The sequence below is a fragment of the Pelophylax lessonae genome (assembly GCF_965119305.1).
Source record: "Pelophylax lessonae genome assembly, chromosome: 7".
In the NCBI taxonomy this organism is placed as follows: domain Eukaryota; kingdom Metazoa; phylum Chordata; class Amphibia; order Anura; family Ranidae; genus Pelophylax; species Pelophylax lessonae.
Window position 1 is genome coordinate 1,334,033 of NC_138774.1, and position 26,359 is coordinate 1,360,391.

At 55.2% G+C, this 26,359-nt stretch overlaps 1 protein-coding gene across 2 annotated transcripts in view; it reads left to right on the plus strand.

The window, feature by feature from the left end:
- MARK4 (microtubule affinity regulating kinase 4) overlaps nucleotides 1-26,359 on the plus strand; it is a 95,047-nt gene that overhangs the window by 36,266 nt on the left and 32,422 nt on the right. For both annotated transcript variants that reach the window (XM_082262858.1, XM_082262859.1), the window contains exons 4-8: nucleotides 12,157-12,205; nucleotides 12,289-12,354; nucleotides 13,781-13,851; nucleotides 14,902-14,958; nucleotides 23,734-23,970. In XM_082262858.1, the coding sequence (XP_082118984.1) occupies nucleotides 12,157-12,205; nucleotides 12,289-12,354; nucleotides 13,781-13,851; nucleotides 14,902-14,958; nucleotides 23,734-23,970 (480 nt within the window). The remainder of the gene's footprint in view (nucleotides 1-12,156; nucleotides 12,206-12,288; nucleotides 12,355-13,780; nucleotides 13,852-14,901; nucleotides 14,959-23,733; nucleotides 23,971-26,359) is intronic.

Genomic DNA, 26,359 nt, shown 5'->3' on the forward strand with positions numbered 1-26,359 from the left:
CCAGGTTTGGTCATACAGAGGTAGGCGTTTGCTATGAATATACCTTCTCTGGGTTTGAGATAGGTGTACATTATGAATATACCTTCTCCAGGTTTGGCCATATAGAGATGGGTGTCTGTTATGAATATGACCCCTCCAGGATTAGATATACAGAGATAGGTATCCATTAAAATCATACCTTCACTAGGTTTGGCCATACGGAGCGGTGTCCCTTACGAATGTGCCTTCTCTAGGTTCGACTTATACACAGTATGTCAAGTTTGGCCATATGAGATAGGTGTTTATGAATATGTCTTCTCCAGGTTTGGATATAAGGAGACAATAATGAATAATTCTTCTCAAGGTTTGGCTAAACTTAGATAGGTGTCCCTTATTGTTATGTCTTCTCCAGGTTTGGTCATACAGAGGTAGGTGTCCCTTATGATTATGTCTTCTCCAGGTTTGGTCATACAGAGATAGGTGTCCCTTATTGTTATGTCTTCTCCAGGTTTGGCTATATGGAGATAGGTGTCCCTTATGATTATGTCTTCTCCAGGTTTGGCTATATGGAGATAGGTGTCCCTTATGAATATGACCCCTCCAGGATTGGTAATAGGAAGATAGCGGTCCATCATGAATGTGTTTGCCCTCACAATTCCGGCTCTGAGTGATCCGTTTATTCCGGGATTGTATTGTCGGAGTCGTTGTGTTTTCTGTTCTCTGAATAGGTTGGAAGAGAAATTGTTGAGGAGAATTATTAGGGATGAGAAGTGAGGTCACAGGGACCACATTCACAGCGGGACCCATAGATGACCTGCTGGTGGGGCTTCTCTTGTGGTCACATTGTTTATATCGGTTGGTATTTGTGTCCTCGTGTTGTTTCTCCTCTGCAGACTTAGTTAGAGGTCAGCCTGTCATGAGGAGCACATGGCGTTGTTGGCTGTGTGCGGTGGTTTGCTAGAGCGGATGGAAATGGTGCTTTATCGGGAATTGTATTGATCCTCCTTGGCCTAGTCCGCAGTCACAGCGAGTCTCACTAGACGAGTCACGTCACACGGGTTCATTTCTGGCTCAATGCTCCAGATCTGGAAAATGACAAGTTGTAACAAAATAATATCTTTTACCGAGCAAATAACTGTCGTATGTTGCTAAATCTCTACAGAAAATATGGAGGCAATCAATAACCGTGATTATTGTTGATTCAGAGGAAGCCCATGATGAAATTCCTGGTATTTCCGGTCTTGTTCCTCTTGCAGTCTGCTTCATTCTTCCTGTAAAGAGAAAATAACTCTTCCTGTTTTCTGTTAGTATTAGTGGAGGATTTCCATACCTTACTATAATGCAACATATAAGTGCGGCGCTGTCAGTTATTGGCAAGTCATATAAATAACACAATCCAACTAGAGTTAAATCATATATGTGATACCGACAAAAATATATACTGTATGTGTCAAAGTCCCATTCATGGAATTCCACAGTAGTGCAAATATAGTGACATGATTTGCTTATATCCGAGGTGTTCGGTGCCCACCACCTTCTGGCAAAATTCCTGCTCACCTCCAATATATGACCCCACTACAAATCGAATCAGCCTTAGTGTCCTCCACTTAACAACTTAAGCCCCGGAAGATTTTACCCCCTTCCTGACCAGGGCCTATTTTGTGATTCGGCACTGCGTGACTTTAACGGACAATTGCGCGGTCATGCGACGCTGTACCTAAACAAATTTGACGTTCTTCTTTTCACACAAACAGAGCTTTCTTTTGGTGGTATTTGATCACCTGTGCGATTTTTTTATCATGCGCTATAAACAAAAAAAGAGCGACAATTTTGCAAAAATAACAATATTTTTCACATTTTTTTATATGAAATTCCCCCCCAAAAAAATGTAAAAATCTAAATTTTTTAACATTTTTGGCCAATTTGTTTTCTGCTACATATTTTTGGTAAAAAAAAAATCACAATAAGCGTATTTTGATTGGTTTGCGCAAACGTTATTGCGTTTACTAACTAAGGGAGAGATTTTTGTAATTTTTGTTGTTTTTTTTTTTAACGAGTAATGGCGGCGATCTGCGATTTTTTTTGCAGGACTGCGACATTGCGGCGGACAGATCGGACCCTTGACTGACATTTTTGACACTTTTGGGGGTACCAGTGACATTACTACAGTAATCAGTGCTATACATATGCACTGTTACTGTAAAAATGACACTGGCAGGGAAGGGGTTAACTTTATTGGGGATGGAGGGGTTAAGTATGTCCCTAGGGGTGTGTTTCGAACTGTGATTGGATATGGCTACTGGTGTAAGAACAGAGATCAACGGTCCTACATAGTAGAACCGTGTGATCTCCATTTTTACACAGGGAAGAATGACAGGTGGCTTTGTTTACATTAGCCGCCTGCCTTTCTTCCTTCATGGCGGACGATCGCGAGTGACCGGCGGACATCGGGTCCGCCGGTCACACGCACTGACTTGTTAGGGAACGATCCGGGGCGGGAGCGCGCCACCGCGGGCACGCGCTCGCCCGCTATTGGCTCACAAGCTAGTGACAGGCTAGTGACGTACCGGTACGTCACTTTGCCTGGCCGGGGCTGACCGCCGCAGTATATGTACTTGCGGCGGTCGGCAACCGGTTAAGATGGTACTGGATAATGCTGAAACATTCCTTCTGGTGGCACCCCTGAATCATTAATCCTCCACCTCCTAATCACAATATCCATTGGATATACCATAAAAACAAAAATGGAGTGAGAGTGAGTCTGTTCGCCCTTTCAACCTTCAGGGTCTACTTTGGTCCTCCATGACATATCCTAGGGATGTCAAACAGCTTAATAGAATTGTATGGCACGCCTTGAAGCTCTGGTCCACCTATCGGGACAGGTTTCCACTGCGCTCCACTAGACCTCCGTTGTTGTCTTTTATGGGTAATAAGAGTTTTGAGCTTGCGTTTGCGTCTCCTGACACCTACAGTTGGTGGGAACTACACTCCTTGACCACCCTCCACGCTTTGTTTCGGGGAATCTCCTTCTACTCATTTGAAGGTCTTAAAAGTGGCTATCGTATCCCTGACTCTGAATTTTACAAATACTTTCAGGTCAGACATTTCTACGGCTCCCTGGGCCCTCTGACGGGCCGTCTTGAAACCTCCCTTTTTGAGTCTATTTGCCGTAACTCTTCCAGGGACAGGGCGGTGATCTCGAGACTCTATAGTTACCTCAATGGCTTACACTTGCCAGACAAGTCGCGTGGGAGGCTGATCTCGGAGTGGAGCTGTCAGTTGAGACGTGGTCGTCTATACTTCAGAATATGCACAAATGTTCTAAATCTATGTCAGTGAAGGATACAGTGGTGAAGCTCCACACCAGGTGGTACTTTACCCCTGACAGGGTCCATAGGTTCCACCCGGTTGTCTCCGACCGCTGCTTTCGTGGCTGTGATGCGCCGGGTACCATACTTCATACCTTTTGGGAGTGTGGCCGATTGTCTGCAGTGTGGGACAGAGTTTCGGATGTGATTTCTCAAATGCTCGACTCAAGAATCTCTGTTACCCCGCAAGTGACTCTCTACACTAAGTTGGTGGGTAGCCGTTAATTTCCCTGGGTCGGTATTAAGCAGGGAGCTGAGGAGAGCTGAACCTGAGCCGGAGCTTGGCACTGGAGGGCGGAACCTTTACTGGGGCAGAAGTGACGAGGCACCGGAATGGTCTGAGGAGGTTGGTGATGAAGGAGGTGCGGAGCTCTCTGACTGCTGCTTCTCCCTCCACTAGGAGCCTGTTGGAGCTGTGGTGAGCACTGTGGTCCTGGAGAGGAGCATCCTGGGAGAAGGAATCAGCAGGATCATGGTGAAAGAGGGCAGAGTGTGGGCCACTCTCTGCATACCGCCCAGTGAGTGTCCCCAGAACAGGGGATCAGGGTCCATGGGTGTGACATGGAGGATCCCTGGTGTGAAAGAGAATTGGGGTCACCAGGTATGCCATGGGGAATCGGAGTCATAAAGGTGTGACATGGGGATAGGGGTCACGAGTGTAACAGGGGTTCAGGGTCACCAGGTGTGCAATGAGGAATTGTGACCCCTTGGTATGCCATGGGGGATTGAGGTCACCAGGTGTGACATGGAGGAACATCAGGGTCCCCAGGTGTGACATGGAAAAACATCAGGGTCTCCGGGTATGACATGGAGGAGCATCAGGGGCCCCTGGTGTGACATAGAGGAACATTGGGGTCACTAGGTATAACAGCACAACATGGAGGAACACAGGGGTTCCTGGGTGTGACATAGAGGAACATCGGGGGCAGTGGGTATAACAGCACAACGTGGAGGAATATTGGGGTCCCAGAATGTGACATGGGGAAACATTAGGGTCCCTGGGTGTGACATAGGGGGACATCAGGGTCCCCGGGTGTGACATGGAGGAATATGGGGGTCACTGGGTATGAAAGAATTACATGGAGGAACCATCAGATCAGGGTGACTGAATATGACATAGAGGAGTTTTTAAACCCTTCCCTTTTTGTTTTATTTTTTTGGGGGGGGCACGAGTAGCTGGTCTCGCCTAGGGCGTAAAATAGTCTAGCACCGGCCCTGTGTGGGCTATAGCCCTTAACTGGCGGTCGGAGACGGTCCCTTGGACCCAGCTACTTTTGAGAATGGAGGCGATCAGAAGTATGGAAAGGGTTTACCATACTCTGTATGATACTAAGCATGTGTTTCATAAAAAATGGGAGAATTGGTCTACGGGCTGATTGGGTCTTTGGTTTTCTTGCCCTATCTCAGCACTTGGTGGTCTACCTGGTTGTGTTAACCATATGGTTATACCTCATTTCTCAGGATTGTATAGATTTTGCTGTTGTTGTTTGTTTTCCGAAGTACGCCTTTATCCAATGTAGAATGTAATCTGCGCTGGATTCTACTATACCATGACATAATAGAAGCTCCGCCTTTTTTTGCAGTTGAGATTTTGCACTGATTTACCTATGATCTCTGTGATCCCTTGGTTGCACCTGCTTGTGATACTTTGTAACTGTACTTTCCTAATTTGTCGTGTTTTGGTTTTGTTCTTGGTTTTACTTTCCTAAAACCCAATAAAAAACATTTGTATTAAAAACAAAACAAAAAAGGAGAAAACCATAGTGCTCTCTGCTCCAAATGTATTTATTAATAAGAACTAGGGATAAAATCACTCACAAAAGGTACAGGTGGGAGGAGTCTTTGTTTTTGATGCGTCCTCTTTCTGGTCTGACATGGTGACCTCAATAAATTATTATTATCACTATACAGGATTTATATAGCGTCAACAGTTTGCGCTGCTCTTTACAATGTGAGGGCAGACAGTAGGGTTACAATACAATTCAATACAGGAGGAATCAGAGGGCTCTGATCCAGAGAACTTACAATCTAAAAGGGAGGGTCAAGAGATACAAAAGGGAATAGCTGTGTAGGATGAGCTACAGTTATTAGATGGGGGCAGGGTAGGCCTCTCCTGAAGAGGAGGGATTTCAGGGATCATTTAAAAGTAGACAGAGTGGGAGACATTCAGACAGATTGGGGTAGGGAGTTCCAAAGGATTGCTCGGGGGATGTCTTGGAGGTGAGCATTGGAGGAGGTGACAAGGGAACAAGAGAGCAGGAGGTCAAAGAGAACAATTAGGTTGGTTTGCTGAGACGAGGTTAGTAATGTAGCCGGAGGCTTTGTTGTGGATGGTTTTGTAAGTTGTTATTAGTATTTTGAATTTAATTTGTTGGGTGAGCAGAATTCTGTGGAGGGATTGGTAGAGAGGGGTGGAGGGCACTGAATGGAGGCCAGTGGAGGGATTGGCAGAGAGGGGTGGAGGGCACTGAATGGAGGCCAGTGGAGGGATCAGCAAAGAGGGGTGAAAGACACTTAATGGGGGCCAGTGGAGGGATTGGCAGAGAGGGGGGGAGAACACTGAATGGAGACCAGTAAATGGATTGGTAGAGAGGTTGAATGACATTGAATATAGGCCAGTGGAGTGATTGGTAGAGCGGGATGGGGGGCACTGAATGGAGGCCAGTGGAGTGATTGGTAGAGAGGGGTGAAGGACGCTGCATGGGGACCCTTGGAGGAATTGGCAGGAAAGTGGTGGAGTACACTGAATGGAGGCCAGTGGAGGGATTGGCAGAGAGGGGTGGAGGACACTGAATGGAGGCCAGTGGAGGGATTGGCAGAGAGGGGTGGAGGACACTGAATGGAGGCCAGTGGAGGGATTGGCAGAGAGGGGTGGAGGACACTGAATGGAGGCCAGTGGAGGGATTGGCAGGGAAAGGTGGTGGACACTGGAGGAATTGGCAGAGATGGGTGGAGAGCACTGAATGGAGGCCAGTGGAGGAATTGGTAGATAGGGATGGAGGACACTGAATGGAGGCCAGTGGAGGGATCAGCAAAGAGGGGGGAAAGACACTTAATGGGGGCCAGTGGAGGGATTGGCAGAGAGGGGGGGAGAACACTGAATGGAGACCAGTAAATGGATTGGTAGAGAGGTTGGATGACATTGAATAGAGGCCAGTGGAGTGATTGGTAGAGCGGGATGGGGGGCACTGAATGGAGGCCAGTGGAGGGATTGGCAGAGAGGGGTGAAGGACGCTGCATGGGGACCCTTGGAGGAATTGGCAGGAAAGTGGTGGAGGACACTGAATAGAAGCAAGTGGAGGGATTGGCAGAGAGAGGTGGAGGACACTGAATTGAGCCCATGGGTGTAATTGGTGGGGTGGGGAGGGGGGCACTGAATGGATGCCAGAGGAGGGATTGGTAGAGAGGCGTGGGGGGCACTCAATGGAGATCAGTGGAGGGATTGGTGGAGAGAGGTGGGGGGGGGGGCACTGAATGGAGATCAGTGGAGGGATTGGTGGAGAGAGGTGGGGGGGGGGGGGGCGCTGAATGGAGATCAGTGGAGGGATTGGTGGAGAGAGGTGGGGGGGGCACTGAATGGAGGCCAGTGGAGGAATTAGCAGAGAGGGGTGAAGGACAATTCATGGGGACCATTGGAGGAGTTGGCAGGGAGAAGTGGCGCACACTGAATGGAGACGAGTAGACTGATTGGCAGAGAGGGGTGGAGGACACTGAATGGAGGTCAGTGGAGTGTATCAGGTTTTCCAGGCATTGGGCCTGATGTGGGTCTGCCATTGTTACTGGTGACACCTTCAGCCCATTTAAGCTGAATACCCAAGTGTGAGATTGGAGACAATGACCATTCCGCCATCTTTTGTTTGTTTTGTTTATTTGATAATGGGGATGGGGGAAGGGAATGAATGGGATTCTCCTCTGGCTCAACTAGGTACAACTGGGACACTGAAGAAAAATGCCTTTCAGCGCTGTCTTGACACCGGCTGGATGCCGACCAACGCTTGCTGGCGCTTGAAAAATACTGACTTGCTGAACTGTGCTTGGACTTAACTTTTGACTCTCTGGTTAGCTCAAAAGTCCTGGATTCAGCTCCCTCCAGTCCTTCCTGACTGAGGTAGCCCCTTGTAACTGCTGGCACCCTCTTTGCTCTTCAGGGTCCTCTCACTAGGCACCCCCTCTACACTTCAGGGTCCTCTCACTAGGCACCCCCTCTACACTTCAGGGTCCTCTCACTAGGCACCCCTCTACACTTCAGAGTCCTCTCACTAGGCACCCCCTCTACACTTCAGGGTCCTCTCACTAGGCACCCTTCTACACTTCAGGGTCCTCTCACTAGGCACCCTCTCTACACTTCAGGGTCCTCTCACTAGGCACCCCCTCTACACTTCAGGGTCCTCTCACTAGGCACCCCCTCTACACTTCAGGGTCCTCTCACTAGGCACCCCCTCTACACTTCAGAGTCCTCTCACTAGGCACCCTTCTACACTTCAGGGTCCTCTCACTAGGCACCCCCTCTACACTTCAGAGTCCTCTCACTAGGCACCCTTCTACACTTCAGGGTCCTCTCACTAGGCACCCCCTCTACACTTCAGGGTCCTCTCACTAGGCACCCCCTCTACACTTCAGGGTCCTCTCACTAGGCACCCCCTCTACACTTCAGAGTCCTCTCACTAGGCACCCCCTCTACACTTCAGGGTCCTCTCACTAGGCACCCCCTCTACACTTCAGGGTCCTCTCACTAGGCACCCCCTCTACACTTCAGGGTCCTCTCACTAGGCACCCCCTCTACACTTCAGGGTCCTCTCACTAGGCACCCCTCTACACTTCAGGGTCCTCTCACTAGGCACCCCCTCTACACTTCAGAGTCCTCTCACTAGGCACCCCCTCTACACTTCAGAGTCCTCTCACTAGGCACCCTCTCTACACTTCAGGGCCCTCTCACTAGGCACCCCCTCTACACTTCAGGGTCCTCTCACTAGGCACCCCTCTACACTTCAGGGTCCTCTCACTAGGCACCCCCTCTACACTTCAGAGTCCTCTCACTAGGCACCCCCTCTACACTTCAGAGTCCTCTCACTAGGCACCCTCTCTACACTTCAGGGTCCTCTCACTAGGCACCCTTCTACACTTCAGGGCCCTCTCACTAGGCACCCCCTCTACACTTCAGGGTCCTCTCACTAGGCACCCCTCTACCCTTTAGGGTCCTCTCACTAGGCACCCCCTCTACACTTCAGAGTCCTCTCACTAGGCACCCTTCTACACTTCAGGGTCCTCTCACTAGGCACCCCCTCTACACTTCAGGGTCCTCTCACTAGGCACCCCCTCTACACTTCAGAGTCCTCTCACTAGGCACCCTTCTACACTTCAGGGTCCTCTCACTAGGCACCCCTCTACCCTTTAGGGTCCTCTCACTAGGCACCCCCTCTACACTTCAGAGTCCTCTCAATAGGCACCCTCTTTGCTCTTCAGGATCAACACTGGCACCCCCTTCACCGCTAGCCAGCTCCTGGATCCCTTGGACCTTCACCGGAGTGGTCCCCTCACAGCTAGGCAGACCCCCCAGGGGCAGTTTACAGTACTCACGAACTGGGAATGCTTTCCTGAAACTGTACCCCCTCAGCTCTGCTGGTCCTCGGCACACCGGATCCTTTCTGCAGCTCAGCTCTCTCTGTCCCCTCAGGCAAGTTTCGGGGACACCCGATCCTGCTGACAGGAGGAGAGACAGCCGTACTCTCCCTCCTGGGACTCCTGCTTCCCGCCAAAGACGCTGCGTCATGCACTCCCCTCCAACTTATACCCACTCCCAGAATCCTGTGTGGCAGAATATGCCTTTCTGGAGTAGATAAAGGTCTGAATGTGCCATTGATTGGGTTTCCTCCACTGCCCAATGAGAGTCCTCTCATGGAGCACAGTGTGGAGACTCCCCAGTCTCAATAGCCACACCTGGGAGACATGACAGCCCAGCTGGAAATCATGGCCCTGCTGTAAGGCAGCCAAGGCCCACTGTACTTTGCCTAGCACCTATCTTGTAGGGTGCTACAGGAGGAATTGTCAGAGAGGGGTGGAGGACACTGAATGGCGGTCAGTGGAGGAATCAGCAGAAAGGGGTTGTTGACGACTCCGGACGCCCCGACTGGGTATCTCCCTCAAGAAGCTGCTTCCTAAGCTTTGACACATGAGATCCGTGAATCTGGCTATAGTTACCCCAAGAACTAGACAGTGCCAGTTTTGGAGTGAACCATAATAATAACTGTTTATTCAAACACAGGCACAAAGAGATATACACTTTGGGACAACCCCCCCCCCCCCCCCCCCTTAGCAGCCAATCCTCATACACATATACATCCCATAATAGGTTGATCTTAAGGCAGGCAGAAACAATAGAACAATGGGATACAGGTACTTAACAATAACAACCCCCACCCCACCCCACCTCAAACTATCTAGCAAGGGTCTATGAGAGACTCCAACAATATTCAAGCCATCTGAAAAGTCAAATTGTTTATCTTCATATATTTCCTGAGGGACACTGTTCATAAATATCTTTGTCCCAAGTGAAAGAGGCCCCTCCCCCAACACAAACCACACATATAGAACCCAGGATACCCAGGGTAGCACGAAAGGCTGAGTCCGGGGTGGTTGTACAGTGAATCTGATTAGTGCAGACCCGACTGGGGTCCTTGGTCACCCTGTGCCCCTAATAGCCACGGGGTGACTTACACATAGGAGGGGCCGGGGAAGCTGGACAAGGAATTTCCCGACCTCTCTAAAGTAATCTGGGTTCCACAAGCCCCCCACCCAAAGTGACTCCTGACAGGGGTGAAGAACACTCAATAGAGGCCAGTGGAGGGATTGGCCGGGAGGGGTGCAGAACACTGAATGAGATGAGTAGACAGATAGGTAGAGATGGGTGGAGGAAACTGAATGGAGGCCAGTGTAGGGAATTGTAGAGAGGGGTGGAGGGCACTGAATGGAGGCCAGTAGAAGGATTGGCAGAGAGGGGTGTAGGACACTGAATGAAGGCCAGTGTAGGGATGGCAGAAAGGGGTGGAGGACACTAAATGGAGACCAGTGGAGGAATTGGAAGGGAAGGGTGGTAGACACTGAATGGAACCCAGTCAAGAGATTGGCAGAGAGGGGTGGAGGGCACTGAATGGAGGCCAGTGGAAGGATTGTCATAGATGGGTGGAGGGCACTGAATGGAGGCCAGTGGAGGAATTGGCAGAGGGGGGTGGAGGGCACTGAATGGAGGTCAGTGGAGGAATTGGCAGAGAGGGCTGGAGGGCACTGAATGGAGGCCAGTGGAGGGATTGGCAGAGAGGGGTGGAGGACACTGAATGGAGGCCAGTGGAGGAATTGGCAGAGAGGGCTGGAGGGCACTGAATGGAGGCCAGTGGAGGGATTGGCAGAGAGGGGTGGAGGACACTGAATGGAGGCCAGTGGAGGAATTGGCAGAGAGGGCTGGAGGGCACTGAATGGAGGCCAGTGGAGGAATTGGCAGAGAGGGCTGGAGGGCACGGAATGGAGGCCAGTGGAGGAATTGGCAGAGAGGGCTGGAGGGCACTGAATGGAGGCCAGTGGAGGAATTGGCAGAGAGGGGTGGAGGACACTGAATGAAGGCCAGTGGAGGGATTGGCAGAGAGGGGTGGAGGGCTCTGAATTGAGGACAGTGGAGGGATTGGTAGAGAGGGGCGGAGGACACTGAATGGAGGCCAGTGGAGGGATTGGCAGAGAGGGGTGGAGGGCACTGAATGGAGGCCAGTGGAGGAATTGGTAGAGAGGGGTGGAGGGCACTGAATAGAGGCCAGTGGAGGAATTGGTAGAGAGGGGTGGAGGGCACTGAATGGAGGCCAGTGGAGGAATTGGTAGAGAGGGGTGGAGGGCACTGAATGGAGGCCAGTGGAGGAATTGGTAGACAGGGGTGGAGGGCACTGAATGGAGGCCAGTGTAGGAATTGGTAGAGAGGGGTGGAGGGCACTGAATGGAGGCCAGTGGAGGAATTTGCAGAGAGGGGTGGAGGGCACTGAATGGAGGACAGTGGAGGAATTGGCAGGGAAGGGTGGAGGACACTGAATATAGAGCAGTAGAGAGTTTGGTAAGGAAGGGTGGAGGGCACTGAATGGAGGCCAGTGGAGGGATTGGCAGAAAGGGGTGGAGGGCACTGAAGGGGGGAGGAGCCTATGTAAAGGTTGGCCAATGAGGAGGAAGTTGCAGTAATTGATGCAGGAGATGATCACGGAGGGAATTCGGAGCTTTGTGGTGTCATTGGTTAGGAAGGGGCGGAGTTTACGCAGGTTAAGGCGGCAGGCTTTGGACAGTGATTGGATGAGGAGAGTTCGGAGAGAAATGGATTATCTCACTATCAGTGTTCGATCTTTTTATCCGACCTTCCAGTTTCTTTCAATCTAATGCTGGGAAGGATCCATTTGTGCGCTCATTCCTGGAGAGTCCCTCACTGGAACTTCTCAGAGGTCTCCCTGCATCCAATCCTGATACAGAGCAGAGTGACAGCTGAGCACTCCCTGTGTAATCCGACAGTGCGGTCCGCACACTTCCCAATGAACATAGCTTCTATACAATATATGGATGATATACAGTGAAGGTTTATACCATATAAATAGTACAGAATCTCACAGGTGGGAATTGTATATCTAGGTCTTGTGGTGGGATATATGGGTGCCGTATACTCTATATCTGCCAGTATTGCAGTATGTAGGGTAGAATGTGGTGGTGGGGGATGGGTGGGGGATGGGGGTCTCTTTTTTGTTGGGGTCTTATAGTTGCAGAAAATAATTTGACATTTCTCTCTTCACAGCTATTCCGTGAAGTTCGGATAATGAAGGGTCTCAACCACCCGAATATTGGTAAGAAATCTACATAAAGCTGTGTGTGCTCTTCTCCGCAAGCAGAATCTCCTTACCCAGGAATGTCTCTTTATGTCTTATAGTCAAACTATTCGAAGTTATAGAGACCGAGAAAACACTCTACCTAATCATGGAGTACGCCAGTGGAGGTACGGAGACCCCCCCAATCCTCATCTCCTCCTATCCTCTTCTAATTCTCCTTCTCCCCCCCCCCCCCTCTCCTGTCTCTCTCTTTTTTCTTCTCTATCTCTCCCCCCTCCCTCCTATTCTCTCTCTCTCACTCCTCTCCCTTTCCCTTTGTCTCCTCTCCTTCCTCTCTCTGCACTCTCTCTCCTCTCTCTTTCTGTCTCTCTGCCCCTCTCCTCTTGCCTTTCCTCTCTTCTCCTCCCTTTCTTCTCCTGTTCCCCCTCTCTTTCTCTCTCTTTCTTTGGCACTCTGCACTCTCTCTCCACCCCTCTCCTCTCCCTCTTCCTTTTCCTCTACTCTCATCTTCTCTCTCTTCTCCATTTTAAGCAGTGCCATCTCTTCTCCTCTCTCTCTTTGCACTCTCTCTCTGCCCTCCCCTCTCTTCCTCTTCTCTGCTTCTCCTCTCCTTTCTCTCTGTCTATTTGCCCCTCTCCTTTTATTCTCCTCTCTTCTGCCTCCTCTGCTCTGCTCTGCTCTCCTCTCCCCTCTCTCTGTCTTTCTGCACTCTCTCTCTCCCTTCTCCTCTCCTCTCCTCTGCTTCTACTCTCTTTTCTCTTTCTCTCTGTCTCTTTGCCCCTCTCCTTTTACCCTCCCCTCTTCTCCCTTTTCTCCCTCCACTCTCCTCTCTCTATTTCTTTCTCTCTGTCTTTCTGCACTCTCTCCCTTCGCTCTACTCTTCACACACTCTTCCTTACCCCTCTCCTTTCCACTTTCTCTCTGTCTCTCCCTGTCTCTTCTGTGTCTCTCGTCTCTTTCCCCTCTCCTCTCCTCTATCCTTTCTCTCTCTAATGCTCTTTTCTCTTCTCTCTTTCTCAGTCTCTCTGCCCCTCTCCTCTTGCCTTTCCTCTCTTCTCCTCTCCCTCTTTCTCTTTCACTCTGCACTCTTTCCATACCGTCTTCTCTCCCCTTCCTTTCTCCTCTCCCTCTCTCTTCTCCTCTCTCCTCTCCTCTCCCTCCCTTCCTCTTCCTTTTCCTCTCTCCTCTTCTCTCTCTGCCCCTCTCTTCTTGTTTCCTTGTCTATCCTCTCTCTTCTTGTTTTCTCTGTCTTCTCTCTCCTTTCCTCTCTCTCTCCCTCTCTCTTCTGTGTGTCTTTCTCTCCTCACTTCTCTCTCCCTGCCCTTCTCCTCTTCCCTTTTCCCTCTCTGTCTTCTCTCTCCTTTCCTCTCCCTCTCTCTCTCCCCCCCCTCCCCCCCTCTCTCTCTCTCTCCTTTCCTCTCCTCTCTCCTTTCCTCTCCTCTCTCCTTTCCTCTCCTCTCCCCCCCCTCTCTCTCTCTTCCCTCTCTTCTCTCTATCTCTCCTCTCTCTCTATCTCTCCTTTCCTCTCCTCTCTCTGAATCTCTTTCTTTTCCCTTGTCAGTATGTAACCCTGTCCTCTAATGATCTCTCTAGGTGAGGTGTTTGATTACCTTGTGTCTCATGGTCGTATGAAAGAGAAAGAGGCTCGTGCCAAATTCAGGCAGGTGAGTAGAAGTCTCTCTCAGTCCAATTCTGTATTCACAATACATCTTCCTGGCCGCCGCCCCTCTAATTGTATATATGTGTGTCTCTGTAAACCAGGTGTATAATCCCGCTATATATGCTCTATATCACTCTGCCCCCTGCAGGTGCACCCCCGGGAGTATACCCCATAACCTCCTACCATATCCATGATCATTTCCTAACCTGTCCCTGACCGTATCCCTCACCTGTCCCTGACTGTAACTCTCACCTGTCCCTGATTGTGTCCTCACCTGTCCCTGACTTTAACTCTCACCTGTCCCTGATTGTGTCCTCACCTGTCCCTGATTCTGTCCTCACCTGTCCCAGACTGTATCCCTCACCTGTCCCTTATTGTGTCCTCACCTGTCCCAGATCATATCCCTCACCTGTCCCTGACCGTATCCCTCACCTGTCCCTGACTGTATCCCTCACCTGTCCCTTATTGTGTCCTCACCTGTCCCAGATCATATCCCTCACCTGTCCCTGACCGTATCCCTCACCTGTCCCTGACTGTAACTCTCACCTGTCCCAGATTGTGTCCTCACCTGTCCCTGACTGTATCCCTCACCTGTCCCTTATTGTGTCCTCACCTGTCCCAGATCATATCCCTCACCTGTCCCTGACCATATCCCTCACCTGTCCCTGACCGTATCCCTCACCTGTCCCCGATCGTATCCCTCGCCTGTCCCTGACCGTATCCCTCACCTGTCCTTGATTGTGTCCTCACCTGTCCCTGACTGTGTCCCTCATCTTCCCCTCATTGTATCCCTCTTCTTTCCCTGACTGTATCCCTCACCTGTCCCTGATTGTGTCCTCACCTGTCCCTGACTGTATCCCTCACCTGTCCCCAATCGTATCCCTCACCTGTCCCCGATCGTATCCCTTATCTGTCCCTGACCGTATCCCTTGCCTGTCCCTGACCGTATCCCTCGCCTGTCCCTGACCCACATTTGTTCCATTAGGTGTCTCCTAGATGAATTTTCTTGGATGTCGAAATAATAATTTTGTCCTTCCACTGTTTGTGCTGACAGATTGTATCCGCCGTCCATTATTGTCACCAGAAGAACATCGTCCACCGAGATCTGAAGGTGAGAATCACAGAGAAGAGATGTCAGAGAATGTAATGTGGACAGTGAGGAGGAAGAGATGTCAGAGAAATTATCGTGGATAATGGGAGGGAAATTCCCGGAGAATATTGTGTAGTTGGTGAATGTAGAAGCTATCAGATCTAGTGCAAGAGATGGGGAAAGAGCTGTGAAACTGGGTGGTTGAGGGTGGGTGGGGATGTGGACACTGGGTGGTTGAGGGTGGGTGGGGATGTGGACACTGGGTGGTTGAGGGTGGGTGGGGATGTGGACACTGGGTGGGTGAGGGTGTGTGGGGATGGGGACACTGGGTGGTTGAGGGTGGGTGGGGATGGGGACACTGGGTGGTTGAGGGTGGGTGGGGATGTGGACGCTGGGTGGTTGAGGGTTGGTGGGGATGTGGACACTGGGTGGGTGAGGGTCTCTAGGGTTGGGAACACTGGGTGGTAGAGGGTGGGTGGGGATGTGAACACTGGGTGGGTGAGGGTGGGTGGGGATGTGGACACTGGGTGGTTGAGGGTGGGTGGGGATATGGACACTGGGTGGTTGAGGATGTGTGGGGATGTGGACACTGGGTGGTTGAGGGTGGGTGGGGATGTGACAACTGGGTGGGTGAGGGTCTCTAGGGTTGGGGACACTGGGTGGTAGAGGGTGGATGGGGGATGTGAACACTGGGTGGTGGAGTGTGGGTGGGGATGTGGACACTGGGTGTTTGAGGGTGGGTGGGGATGTGGACACTGGGTGGTGGAGGGTGGGTGGGGATTTGGACACTGGGTGGTTGAAGGTGGGTGGGGATGTTGACACTGGTTGGTGGAGGGTGGGTGGGGATTTGGACACTGGGTGGCTAAGGGTGGGTGGGGATGTGGACACGGGGGGGTTGAGGGTGGGTGGGGATGTGGACTCTGGGTGGGTGAGGGTGGGTGGGGATGGGGACACTGGGTGGGTGAGGGTGGGTGGGGATGTGGACACTGGGTGGGTGAGGGTGGGTGGGGATGTGAACACTGGGTGGTTGAGGGTGGGTGGGAATGTGGACATTAGGTGGTTGAGGGTGGGTGGGGATGTGGACTCTGGGTGGGTGAGGGTGGGTGGGGATGTGGACTCTGGGTGGGTGAGGGTGGGTGGGGATGGGGACTCTGGGTGGGTGAGGGTGGGTGGGGATGTGGACACTGGGTGGTTGAGGGTGGGTGGGGATGTGGACACTGGGTGGTTGAGGGTGGGTGGGGATGGTGACACTGGGTGGTTGAGGGTGGGTGGGGATGTGGACACTGGGTGGTTGAGGGTGTGTAGGGATGTGGACACTGGGTGGTTGAGGGTGTGTAGGGATGTGGACACTGGGTGGTTGAGGGTGTGTAGGGATGTGGACACTGGGTGGTTGAGGGTGTGTAGGGATGTGGACACTGGGTGGTTGAGGGTGGGTGGGGATGTGGACACTGGGTGGTTGAGGGTGGATGGGGATGGGGACACTGGGTGGTTGAGAGTGGGTGGGGATGGGGACACTGGGTGGTTGAGGGTGTGTGGGGATGAGGACACTGGGTGGTTGAGGGTGTGTAGGGATGTGGACACTGGGTGGTTGAGGGTGTGTAGGGATGTGGACACTGGGTGGTTGAGGGTGTGTAGGGATGTGGACACTGGGTGGTTGAGGGTGTGTAGGGATGGGGACACTGGGTGGTTGAGGGTGGGTGGGGATGGTGACACTGGGTAGTTGAGGGTGTGTAGGGATGTGGACACTGGGTGGTTGAGGGTGGGTGGGGATGGTGACACTGGGTGGTTGAGGGTGTGTAGGGATGTGGACACTGGGTGGTTGAGGGTGGGTGGGGATGTGGACACTGGGTGGTTGAGGGTGGGTGGGGATGCGGACACTGGGTGGTTGAGGGTGGGTGGGGATGTGAACACTGGGTGGGTGAGGGTGGGTGGGGATGTGGACACTGGGTGGTTGAGGGTGGGTGGGGATGGTGACACTGGGTAGTTGAGGGTGGGTGGGGATGGGGACACTGGGTGGTTGAGGGTGGGTTTGGATGTGGACTCTGGGTGGGTGAGGGTGGGTGGGGATGTGTACACTGGGTGGTTGAGGGTGGGTGGGGATGTGGACACTGGGTGGTTGAGGGTGGGTGGGGATGAGGACACTGGGTGGTTGAGGGTGTGTAGGGATGTGGACACTGGGTGGTTGAGGGTGGGTAGGGATGGTGACACTGGGTGGTTGAGGGTGTGTAGGGATGTGGACACTGGGTGGTTGAGGGTGGGTGGGGATGTGGACACTGGGTGGTTGAGGGTGGGTGGGGATGGGGACACTGGGTGGTTGAGGGTGGGTGGGGATGTGGACACTGGGTGGTTGAGGGTGGGTGGGAATGGGGACACTGGGTGGTTGAGGGTGGGTGGGGATGTGGACACTGGGTGGTTGAGGGTGGGTGGGGATGTGGACACTGGGTGGGTGAGGGTGGGTGGGGATGTGGACACTGGGTGGTTGAGGGTGGGTGGGGTTGGGTTACACTGGGTGGTTGAGGGTGGGTGGGGATGGAGACACTGGGTGGTTGAGGGTGGGTGGGGATGTGGACACTGGGTGGTTGAGGGTGGGTAGGGATGTGGACACTGGGTGGTTGAGGGTGGGTGGTGATGGGGACACTGGGTGGTTGAGGGTGTGTAGGGATGTGGACACTGGGTGGTTGAGGGTGGGTGGGGATGTGGACACTGGGTGGTTGAGGGTGGATGGGGATGGGGACACTGGGTGGTTGAGAGTGGGTGGGGATGGGGACACTGGGTGGTTGAGGGTGTGTGGGGATGAGGACACTGGGTGGTTGAGGGTGTGTAGGGATGTGGACACTGGGTGGTTGAGGGTGTGTAGGGATGTGGACACTGGGTGGTTGAGGGTGTGTAGGGATGTGGACACTGGGTGGTTGAGGGTGTGTAGGGATGGGGACACTGGGTGGTTGAGGGTGTGTAGGGATGTGGACACTGGGTGGGTGAGGGTGGGTGGGGATGAGGACACTGGGTGGTTGAGGGTGTGTAGGGATGTGGACACTGGGTGGTTGAAGGTGGGTGGGGATGGTGACACTGGGTGGTTGAGGGTGTGTAGGGATGTGGACACTGGGTGGTTGAGGGTGGGTGGGGATGTGGACACTGGGTGGTTGAGGGTGGGTGGGGATGCGGACACTGGGTGGTTGAGGGTGGGTGGGGATGTGAACACTGGGTGGGTGAGGGTGGGTGGGGATGTGGACACTGGGTGGTTGAGGGTGGGTGGGGATGGTGACACTGGGTAGTTGAGGGTGGGTGGGGATGGGGACACTGGGTGGTTGAGGGTGGGTTTGGATGTGGACTCTGGGTGGGTGAGGGTGGGTGGGGATGTGGACACTGGGTGGTTGAGGGTGGGTGGGGATGTGGACACTGGGTGGTTGAGGGTGGGTGGGGATGAGGACACTGGGTGGTTGAGGGTGTGTAGGGATGTGGACACTGGGTGGTTGAGGGTGGGTAGGGATGGTGACACTGGGTGGTTGAGGGTGTGTAGGGATGTGGACACTGGGTGGTTGAGGGTGGGTGGGGATGTGGACACTGGGTGGTTGAGGGTGGGTGGGGATGGGGACACTGGGTGGTTGAGGGTGGGTGGGGATGTGGACACTGGGTGGTTGAGGGTGGGTGGGAATGGGGACACTGGGTGGTTGAGGGTGGGTGGGGATGTGGACACTGGGTGGTTGAGGGTGGGTGGGGATGTGGACACTGGGTGGGTGAGGGTGGGTGGGGATGTGGACACTGGGTGGTTGAGGGTGGGTGGGGTTGGGTTACACTGGGTGGTTGAGGGTGGGTGGGGATGGAGACACTGGGTGGTTGAGGGTGGGTGGGGATGTGGACACTGGGTGGTTGAGGGTGGGTAGGGATGTGGACACTGGGTGGTTGAGGGTGGGTGGTGATGGGGACACTGGGTGGTTGAGGGTGGGTGGGGATGTGGACACTGGGTGGTTGAGGGTGGGTGGGGATTTGTTTACACTGGGTGGTTGAGGGTGGGTGGGGATGTGGACACTGGGTGGTTGAGGGTGGGTGGGGATGTGGACTCTGGGTGGGTGAGGGTGGGTGGGGATGTGGACACTGGGTGGTTGAGGTGGGTGGGGTTGGGGACACTGGGTAGTTGAGGGTGGGTGGGGATGTGGACACTGGGTGGGTGAGGGTGGGTGGGGATGTGGACACTGGTTGGTTGAGGGTGGGTGGGGATGGGGACACTGGGTGGGTGAGGGTGGGTGGGGATGGGGACACTGGTTGGTTGAGGGTGGGTGGGGATGGGGACACTGGGTGGTTGAGGGTGGGTGGGGATGTGGACACTGGGTGGTTGAGGGTGGGTGGGGATGGGGACACTGGGTGGTTGAGGGTGGGTGGGGATGTGGATACTGGGTGGGTGAGGGTGGGTGGGGATGGGGACACTGGGTGGTTGAGGGGGGGTGGGGATGTGGATACTGGGTGGGTGAGGGTGGGTGGGGATGGGGACACTGGGTGGTTGAGGGTGGGTGGGGATGTGGACACTGGGTGGTTGAGGGTGGGTGGGGATGTGGACTCTGGGTGGGTGAGGGTGGGTGGGGATGTGGACACTGGGTGGTTGAGGGTGGGTGGGGTTGGGGACACTGGGTGGTTGAGGGTGGGTGGGGATGGAGACACTGGGTGGTTGAGGGTGGGTGGGGATGTGGACACTGGGTGGTTGAGGGTGGGTGGGGATGGGGACACTGGGTGGGTGAGGGTGGGTGGGGATGGGGACACTGGGTGGTTGAGGGTGGGTAGGGATGTGGACACTGGGTGGTTGAGGGTGGGTGGTGATGGGGACACTGGGTGGTTGAGGGTGGGTGGGGATGGGGACACTGGGTGGTTGAGGGTGGGTGGGGATGTGGACACTGGGTGGTTGAGGGTGGGTGGGGATGTGTACATTGGGTGGTTGAGGGTGGGTGGGGATGGGGACACTGGGTGGGTGAGGGTGGGTGGGGATGGGGACACTGGGTGGTTGAGGGGGGGGTGGGGATGTGGATACTGGGTGGGTGAGGGTGGGTGGGGATGGAGACACTGGGTGGTTGAGGGTGGGTGGGGATGTGGACACTGGGTGGTTGAGGGTGGGTGGGGATGGGGACACTGGGTGGTTGAGGGTGGGTGGGGATGGGGACACTGGGTGGTTGAGGGTGGGTGGGGATGTGGACACTGGGTGGTTGAGGGTGTGTAGGGATGTGGACACTGGGTGGTTGAGGGTGTGTAGGGATGTGGACATTGGGTGGTTGAGGGTGGGTGGGGATGGGGACACTGGGTGGTTGAGGGTGGGTGGGGATGGGGACACTGGGTGGTTGAGGGGGGGTGGGGATGTGGATACTGGGTGGGTGAGGGTGGGTGGGGATGGGGACACTTGGGGATGTGGATACTGGGTGGGTGAGGGTGGGTGGGGATGTGGATACTGGGTGGGTGAGGGTGGGTGGGGATGTGGACTCTGGGTGGGCGAGGGTGGGTGGGGTTGGGGACACTGGGTGGTTGAGGGTGGGTGGGGATGGGGACACTGGGTGGGTGAGGGTGGGTGGGGTTGGGGACACTGGGTGGTTGAGGGTGGGTGGGGATGTGGACACTGGGTGGTTGAGGGTGGGTGGGGATGTGGACACTGGGTGGGTGAGGGTGGGTGGGGATGTGGACACTGGGTGGTTGAGGGTGGGTGGGGATGTGGACACTAGGTGGTTGAGGGTGGGTGGGGATGTGGACATTGGGTGGTTGAGGGTGGGTGGGGATGTGGACTCTGGGTGGGTGAGGATGGGTGGGGATGTGGACACTGGGTGGGTGAGGATGGGTGGGGATGTGGGACACTGGGTGGTTGAGGGTGGGTGGGGATGGGGACATTGGGTGGGTGAGGGTGGGCGGGGATGGGGACATTGGGTGGGTGGGGATGTGAACACTGGGTGGGTGAGGGTGGGTGGGGATGTGGACACTGGGTGGTTGAGGGTGGGTGGGGATGTGGATACTGGGTGGGTGAGGGTGGGTGGGGATGTGGATACTGGGTGGGTGAGGGTGGGTGGGGATGTGGACTCTGGGTGGGCGAGGGTGGGTGGGGATGAGGACACTGGGTGGTTGAGGGTGGGTGGGGATGTGGACATTGGGTGGTTGAGGGTGGGTGGGGATGTGGACTCTGGGTGGGTGAGGGTGGGTGGGGATGTGGACATTGGGTGGTTGAGGGTGGGTGGGGATGTGGACTCTGGGTGGTTGAGGGTGGGTGGGGATGGGGACACTGGGTGGGTGAGGGTGGGTGGGGATGGGGACATTGGGTGGGTGGGGATGGGGACACTGGGTGGGTGAGGGTGGGTGGGGATGTGGACACTGGGTGGGTGAGGGTGGGTGGGGATGGGGACACTGGGTGGGTGAGGATGGGTGGGGATGGGGACACTGGGTGGTTGAGGGTGGGTGGGGATGGGGACATTGGGTGGGTGGGGATGGGGACACTGGGTGGGTGAGGGTGGGTGGGGATGTGGACACTGGGTGGGTGAGGGTGGGTGGGGATGGGGACACTGGGTGGGTGAGGATGGGTGGGGTTGGGGACACTGGGTGGGTGAGGGTGGGTGGGGATGGGGACACTGGGTGGGTGAGGGTGGGTGGGGATGGGGACACTGGGTGGGTGAGGGTGGGTGGGGATGGGGACACTGGGTGGGTGAAGGTGGGTGGGGATGGGGACACTGGGTGGGTGAGGATGGGTGGGGTTGGGGACACTGGGTGGGTGAGGGTGGGTGGGGATGGGGACTCTGGGTGGGTGAGGGTGGGTGCCGATGTGGACACTGGGTGGGTGAGGGTGGGTGGGGATGGTGACACTGGGTGGGTGAGGGTGGGTGGGGTTGGGGACACTGGGTGGGTGAGGGTGGGTGGGGATGGGGACACTGGGTGGGTGAGGGTGGGTGGGGATGGGGACACTGGGTGGGTGAGGGTGGGTGGGGATGGGGACACTGGGTGGGTGAGGGTGGGTGGGGATGGGGACTCTGGGTGGGTGAGGGTGGGTGGGGATGGGGACACTGGGTGGGTGAGGGTGGGTGGGGATGGGGACACTGGGTGGGTGAGGGTGGGTGGGGATGGGGACACTGGGTGGGTGAGGGTGGGTGGGGTTGGGGACACTGGGTGGGTGAGGGTGGGTGGGGATGTGGACACTGGGTGGGTGAGGGTGGGTGGGGTTGGGGACTCTGGGTGGGTGAGGGTGGGCGGGGATGTGGACACTGGGTGGGTGAGGGTGGGTGGGGTTGGGGACACTGGGTGGGTGAGGGTGGGTGGGGATGGTGACACTGGGTGGGTGAGGGTGGGTGGGGTTGGGGACACTGGGTGGGTGAGGGTGGGTGGGGATGTGGACACTGGGTGGGTGAGGGTGGGTGGGGTTGGGGACACTGGGTGGGTGAGGGTGGGCGGGGTTGGGGACACTGGGTGGGTGAGGGTGGGTGGGGATGGGGACACTGGGTGGGTGAGGGTGGGTGGGGTTGGGGACACTGGGTGGGTGAGGGTGGGTGGGGATGTGGACACTGGGTGGGTGAGGGTGGGTGGGGTTGGGGACACTGGGTGGGTGAGGGTGGGCGGGGATGTGGACACTGGGTGGGTGAGGGTGGGTGGGGTTGGGGACACTGGGTGGGTGAGGGTGGGTGGGGATGGTGACACTGGGTGGGTGAGGGTGGGTGGGGTTGGGGACACTGGGTGGGTGAGGGTGGGTGGGGATGGGGACACTGGGTGGGTGAGGGTGGGTGGGGATGGGGACACTGGGTGGGTGAGGGTGGGTGGGGTTGGGGACACTGGGTGGGTGAGGGTGGGTGGGGATGTGGACACTGGGTGGGTGAGGGTGGGTGGGGTTGGGGACACTGGGTGGGTGAGGGTGGGCGGGGATGTGGACACTGGGTGGGTGAGGGTGGGTGGGGTTGGGGACACTGGGTGGGTGAGGGTGGGTGGGGATGGTGACACTGGGTGGGTGAGGGTGGGTGGGGTTGGGGACACTGGGTGGGTGAGGGTGGGTGGGGATGTGGACACTGGGTGGGTGAGGGTGGGTGGGGATGGTGACACTGGGTGGGTGAGGGTGGGTGGGGTTGGGGACACTGGGTGGGTGAGGGTGGGTGGGGATGGGGACACTGGGTGGGTGAGGGTGGGTGGGGATGGGGACACTGGGTGGGTGAGGGTGGGTGGGGATGGTGACACTGGGTGGGTGAGGGTGGGTGGGGTTGGGGACACTGGGTGGGTGAGGGTGGGCGGGGATGTGGACACTGGGTGGGTGAGGGTGGGTGGGGTTGGGGACACTGGGTGGGTGAGGGTGGGTGGGGATGGTGACACTGGGTGGGTGAGGGTGGGTGGGGTTGGGGACACTGGGTGGGTGAGGGTGGGTGGGGATGGGGACACTGGGTGGGTGAGGGTGGGTGGGGATGTGGACACTGGGTGGGTGAGGGTGGGTGGGGATGTGGACACTGGGTGGGTGAGGGTGGGTGGGGATGTGGACACTGGGTGGGTGAGGGTGGGTGGGGTTGGGGACACTGGGTGGGTGAGGGTGGGTGGGGTTGGGGACACTGGTGGGGGTAGAATGCCTCTCTTGGTCGAGTGTTTGCTGGGGATTGGTTTGTGTTGAATTGATGGTAGAATCCTCCAGCATCCCCCTAGAATAGATGATGTAATCACCCAGTGATCCCCCGTAGGGAAGGACAGTTGAAATGCCATCTAATAGTCAGTTAGAGAAGGATTATGATGAATAATGGATTCTTCCTATGGATTCTTCCTATGGATTCTTCCTATGGATTCTCATCCGTTCGTCTCTTTTTTTCCTCTCTGTAGGCGGAAAACCTTCTCCTGGACGCTGAAGCCAACATAAAGATCGCAGACTTTGGCTTCAGCAATGAATTTACTCCGGGAGGAAAGTTGGACACATTCTGTGGCAGTCCTCCGTATGCGGCTCCGGAACTCTTCCAGGGGAAGAGGTATAATGGACCTGAGGTTGATGTCTGGAGCCTTGGGGTGATCCTTTATACCCTGGTCAGCGGGTCCCTTCCTTTCGATGGACAGAACCTTAAGGTATTCTTATGTGGCCGCTACAAGTTATCATTGTTAGGGACAAAAACTGGAGCCAAATCTTCTTCCACTCCAACCCCATTTACTTACTATTCCACAGAGCTCCATGCAGGGATCTCCTTCTCCCGTTTCTGTAGGATGCTCCATGCAGGGATCTCCTTCTCCCTTTTCTGTAGGATGCTCCATGCAGGGATCTCCTCCTCCCCTTTCTGTAGGATGCTCCATGCAGGGATCTCCTTCTCCCTTTTCTGTAGGATGCTCCATGCAGGGATCTCCTTCTCCCTTTTCTGTAGGATGCCCCATGCAGGGATCTCCTTCTCCCTTTTCTGTAGGATGCCCCATGCAGGGATCTCCTTCTCCCCCTTCTGTAGGATGCCCCATGCAGGGATCTCCTTCTCCCTTTTCTGTAGGATGCCCCATGCAGGGATCTCCTTCTCCCCTTTCTGTAGGATGCTCCATGCAGGGATCTCCTCCTTCCATTTCTGTAGGATGCCCCATGCAGGGATCTCCTTCTCCCCTTTCTGTAGGATTCCCCATGCAGGGATCTCCACCTCCCTTCTCTGTAGGATGCTCCATGCAGGGATCTCCTTCTCCCTTCTCTGTAGGATGCCCCATGCAGGGATCTCCTCCTCCCTTTTCTGTAGGATGCCCCATGCAGGGATCTCCTCCTCCCTTTTCTGTAGGATGCCCCATGCAGGAATCTCCTTCTCCCTTTTCTGTAGGATGCTCCATGCAGGAATCTCCTTCTCCCTTTTCTGTAGGATGCCCCATGCAGGGATCTCCTTCTCCCTTTTCTGTAGGATGCCCCATGCAGGGATCTCCTTCTCCCCTTTCTGTAGGATGCTCCATGCAGGGATCTCCTTCTCCCTTTTCTGTAGAATGCTCCATGCAGGGATCTCCTCCTTCCATTTCTGTAGGATGCCCCATGCAGGGATCTCCACCTCCCTTCTCTGTAGGATGCTCCACGCAGGGATCTCCTTCTCCCTTCTCTGTAGGATGCCCCATGCAGGGATCTCCTTCTCCCTTTTCTGTAGGATGCCCCATGCAGGGATCTCCTCCTCCCTTTTCTGTAGGATGCCCCATGCAGGGATCTCCTTCTCCCATTTCTGTAGGATGCCCCATGCAGGGATCTCCTCCTCCCCTTTCTGTAGGATGCCCCATGCAGAGATCTCCTCCTCCCCTTTCTGTAGGATGCCCCATGCAGGGATCTCCTCCTCCCATTTCTGTAGGATGCCCCATGCAGGAATCTCCTTCTCCCCTTTCTGTAGGATTCCCCATGCAGGGATCTCCTCCTCCCTTTTCTGTAGGATGCTCCATGCAGGGATCTCCTTCTCCCCTTTCTGTAGGATGCCCCATGCAGGGATCTCCTCCTCCCATTTCTGTAGGATGCCCCATGCAGGAATCTCCTTCTCCCCTTTCTGTAGGATTCCCCATGCAGGGATCTCCTTCTCCCTTTTCTGTAGGATGCCCCATGCAGGGATCTCCTTCTCCCGTTTCTGTAGGATGCCCCATGCAGGGATCTCCTTCTCCCGTTTCTGTAGGATGCCCCATGCAGGGATCTCCTCCTCCCATTTCTGTAGGATGCCCCATGCAGGAATCTCCTTCTCCCCTTTCTGTAGGATTCCCCATGCAGGGATCTCCTCCTCCCTTTTCTGTAGGATGCCCCATGCAGGGATCTCCTTCTCCCTTTTCTGTAGGATGCCCCATGCAGGGATCTCCTTCTCCCGTTTCTGTAGGATGCCCCATGCAGGGATCTCCTCCTCCCATTTCTGTAGGATGCCCCATGCAGGAATCTCCTTCTCCCCTTTCTGTAGGATTCCCCATGCAGGGATCTCCTCCTCCCTTTTCTGTAGGATGCTCCATGCAGGGATCTCCTCCTCCCCTTTCTGTAGGATGCCCCATGCAGGGATCTCCTTCTCCCCTTTCTGTAGGATGCTCCATGCAGGGATCTCCTCCTCCCCTTTCTGTAGGATGCTCCATGCAGGGATCTCCTTCTCCCTTTTCTGTAGGATGCTCCATGCAGGGATCTCCTTCTCCCCCTTCTGTAGGATGCTCCATGCAGGGATCTCCTTCTCCCGTTTCTGTAGGATGCTCCATGCAGGGATCTCCTCCTCCCCCTTCTGTAGGATGCCCCATGCAGGGATCTCCTCCTCCCTTTTCTGTAGGATGCTCCATGCAGGGATCTCCTTCTCCCTTTTCTGTAGGATGCCCCATGCAGGAATCTCCTTCTCCCTTTTCTGTAGGATGCTCCATGCAGGGATCTCCTCCTCCCCCTTCTGTAGGATGCCCCATGCAGGGATCTCCTCCTCCCTTTTCTGTAGGATGCTCCATGCAGGGATCTCCTTCTCCCTTTTCTGTAGGATGCTCCATGCAGGGATCTCCTCCTCCCTTT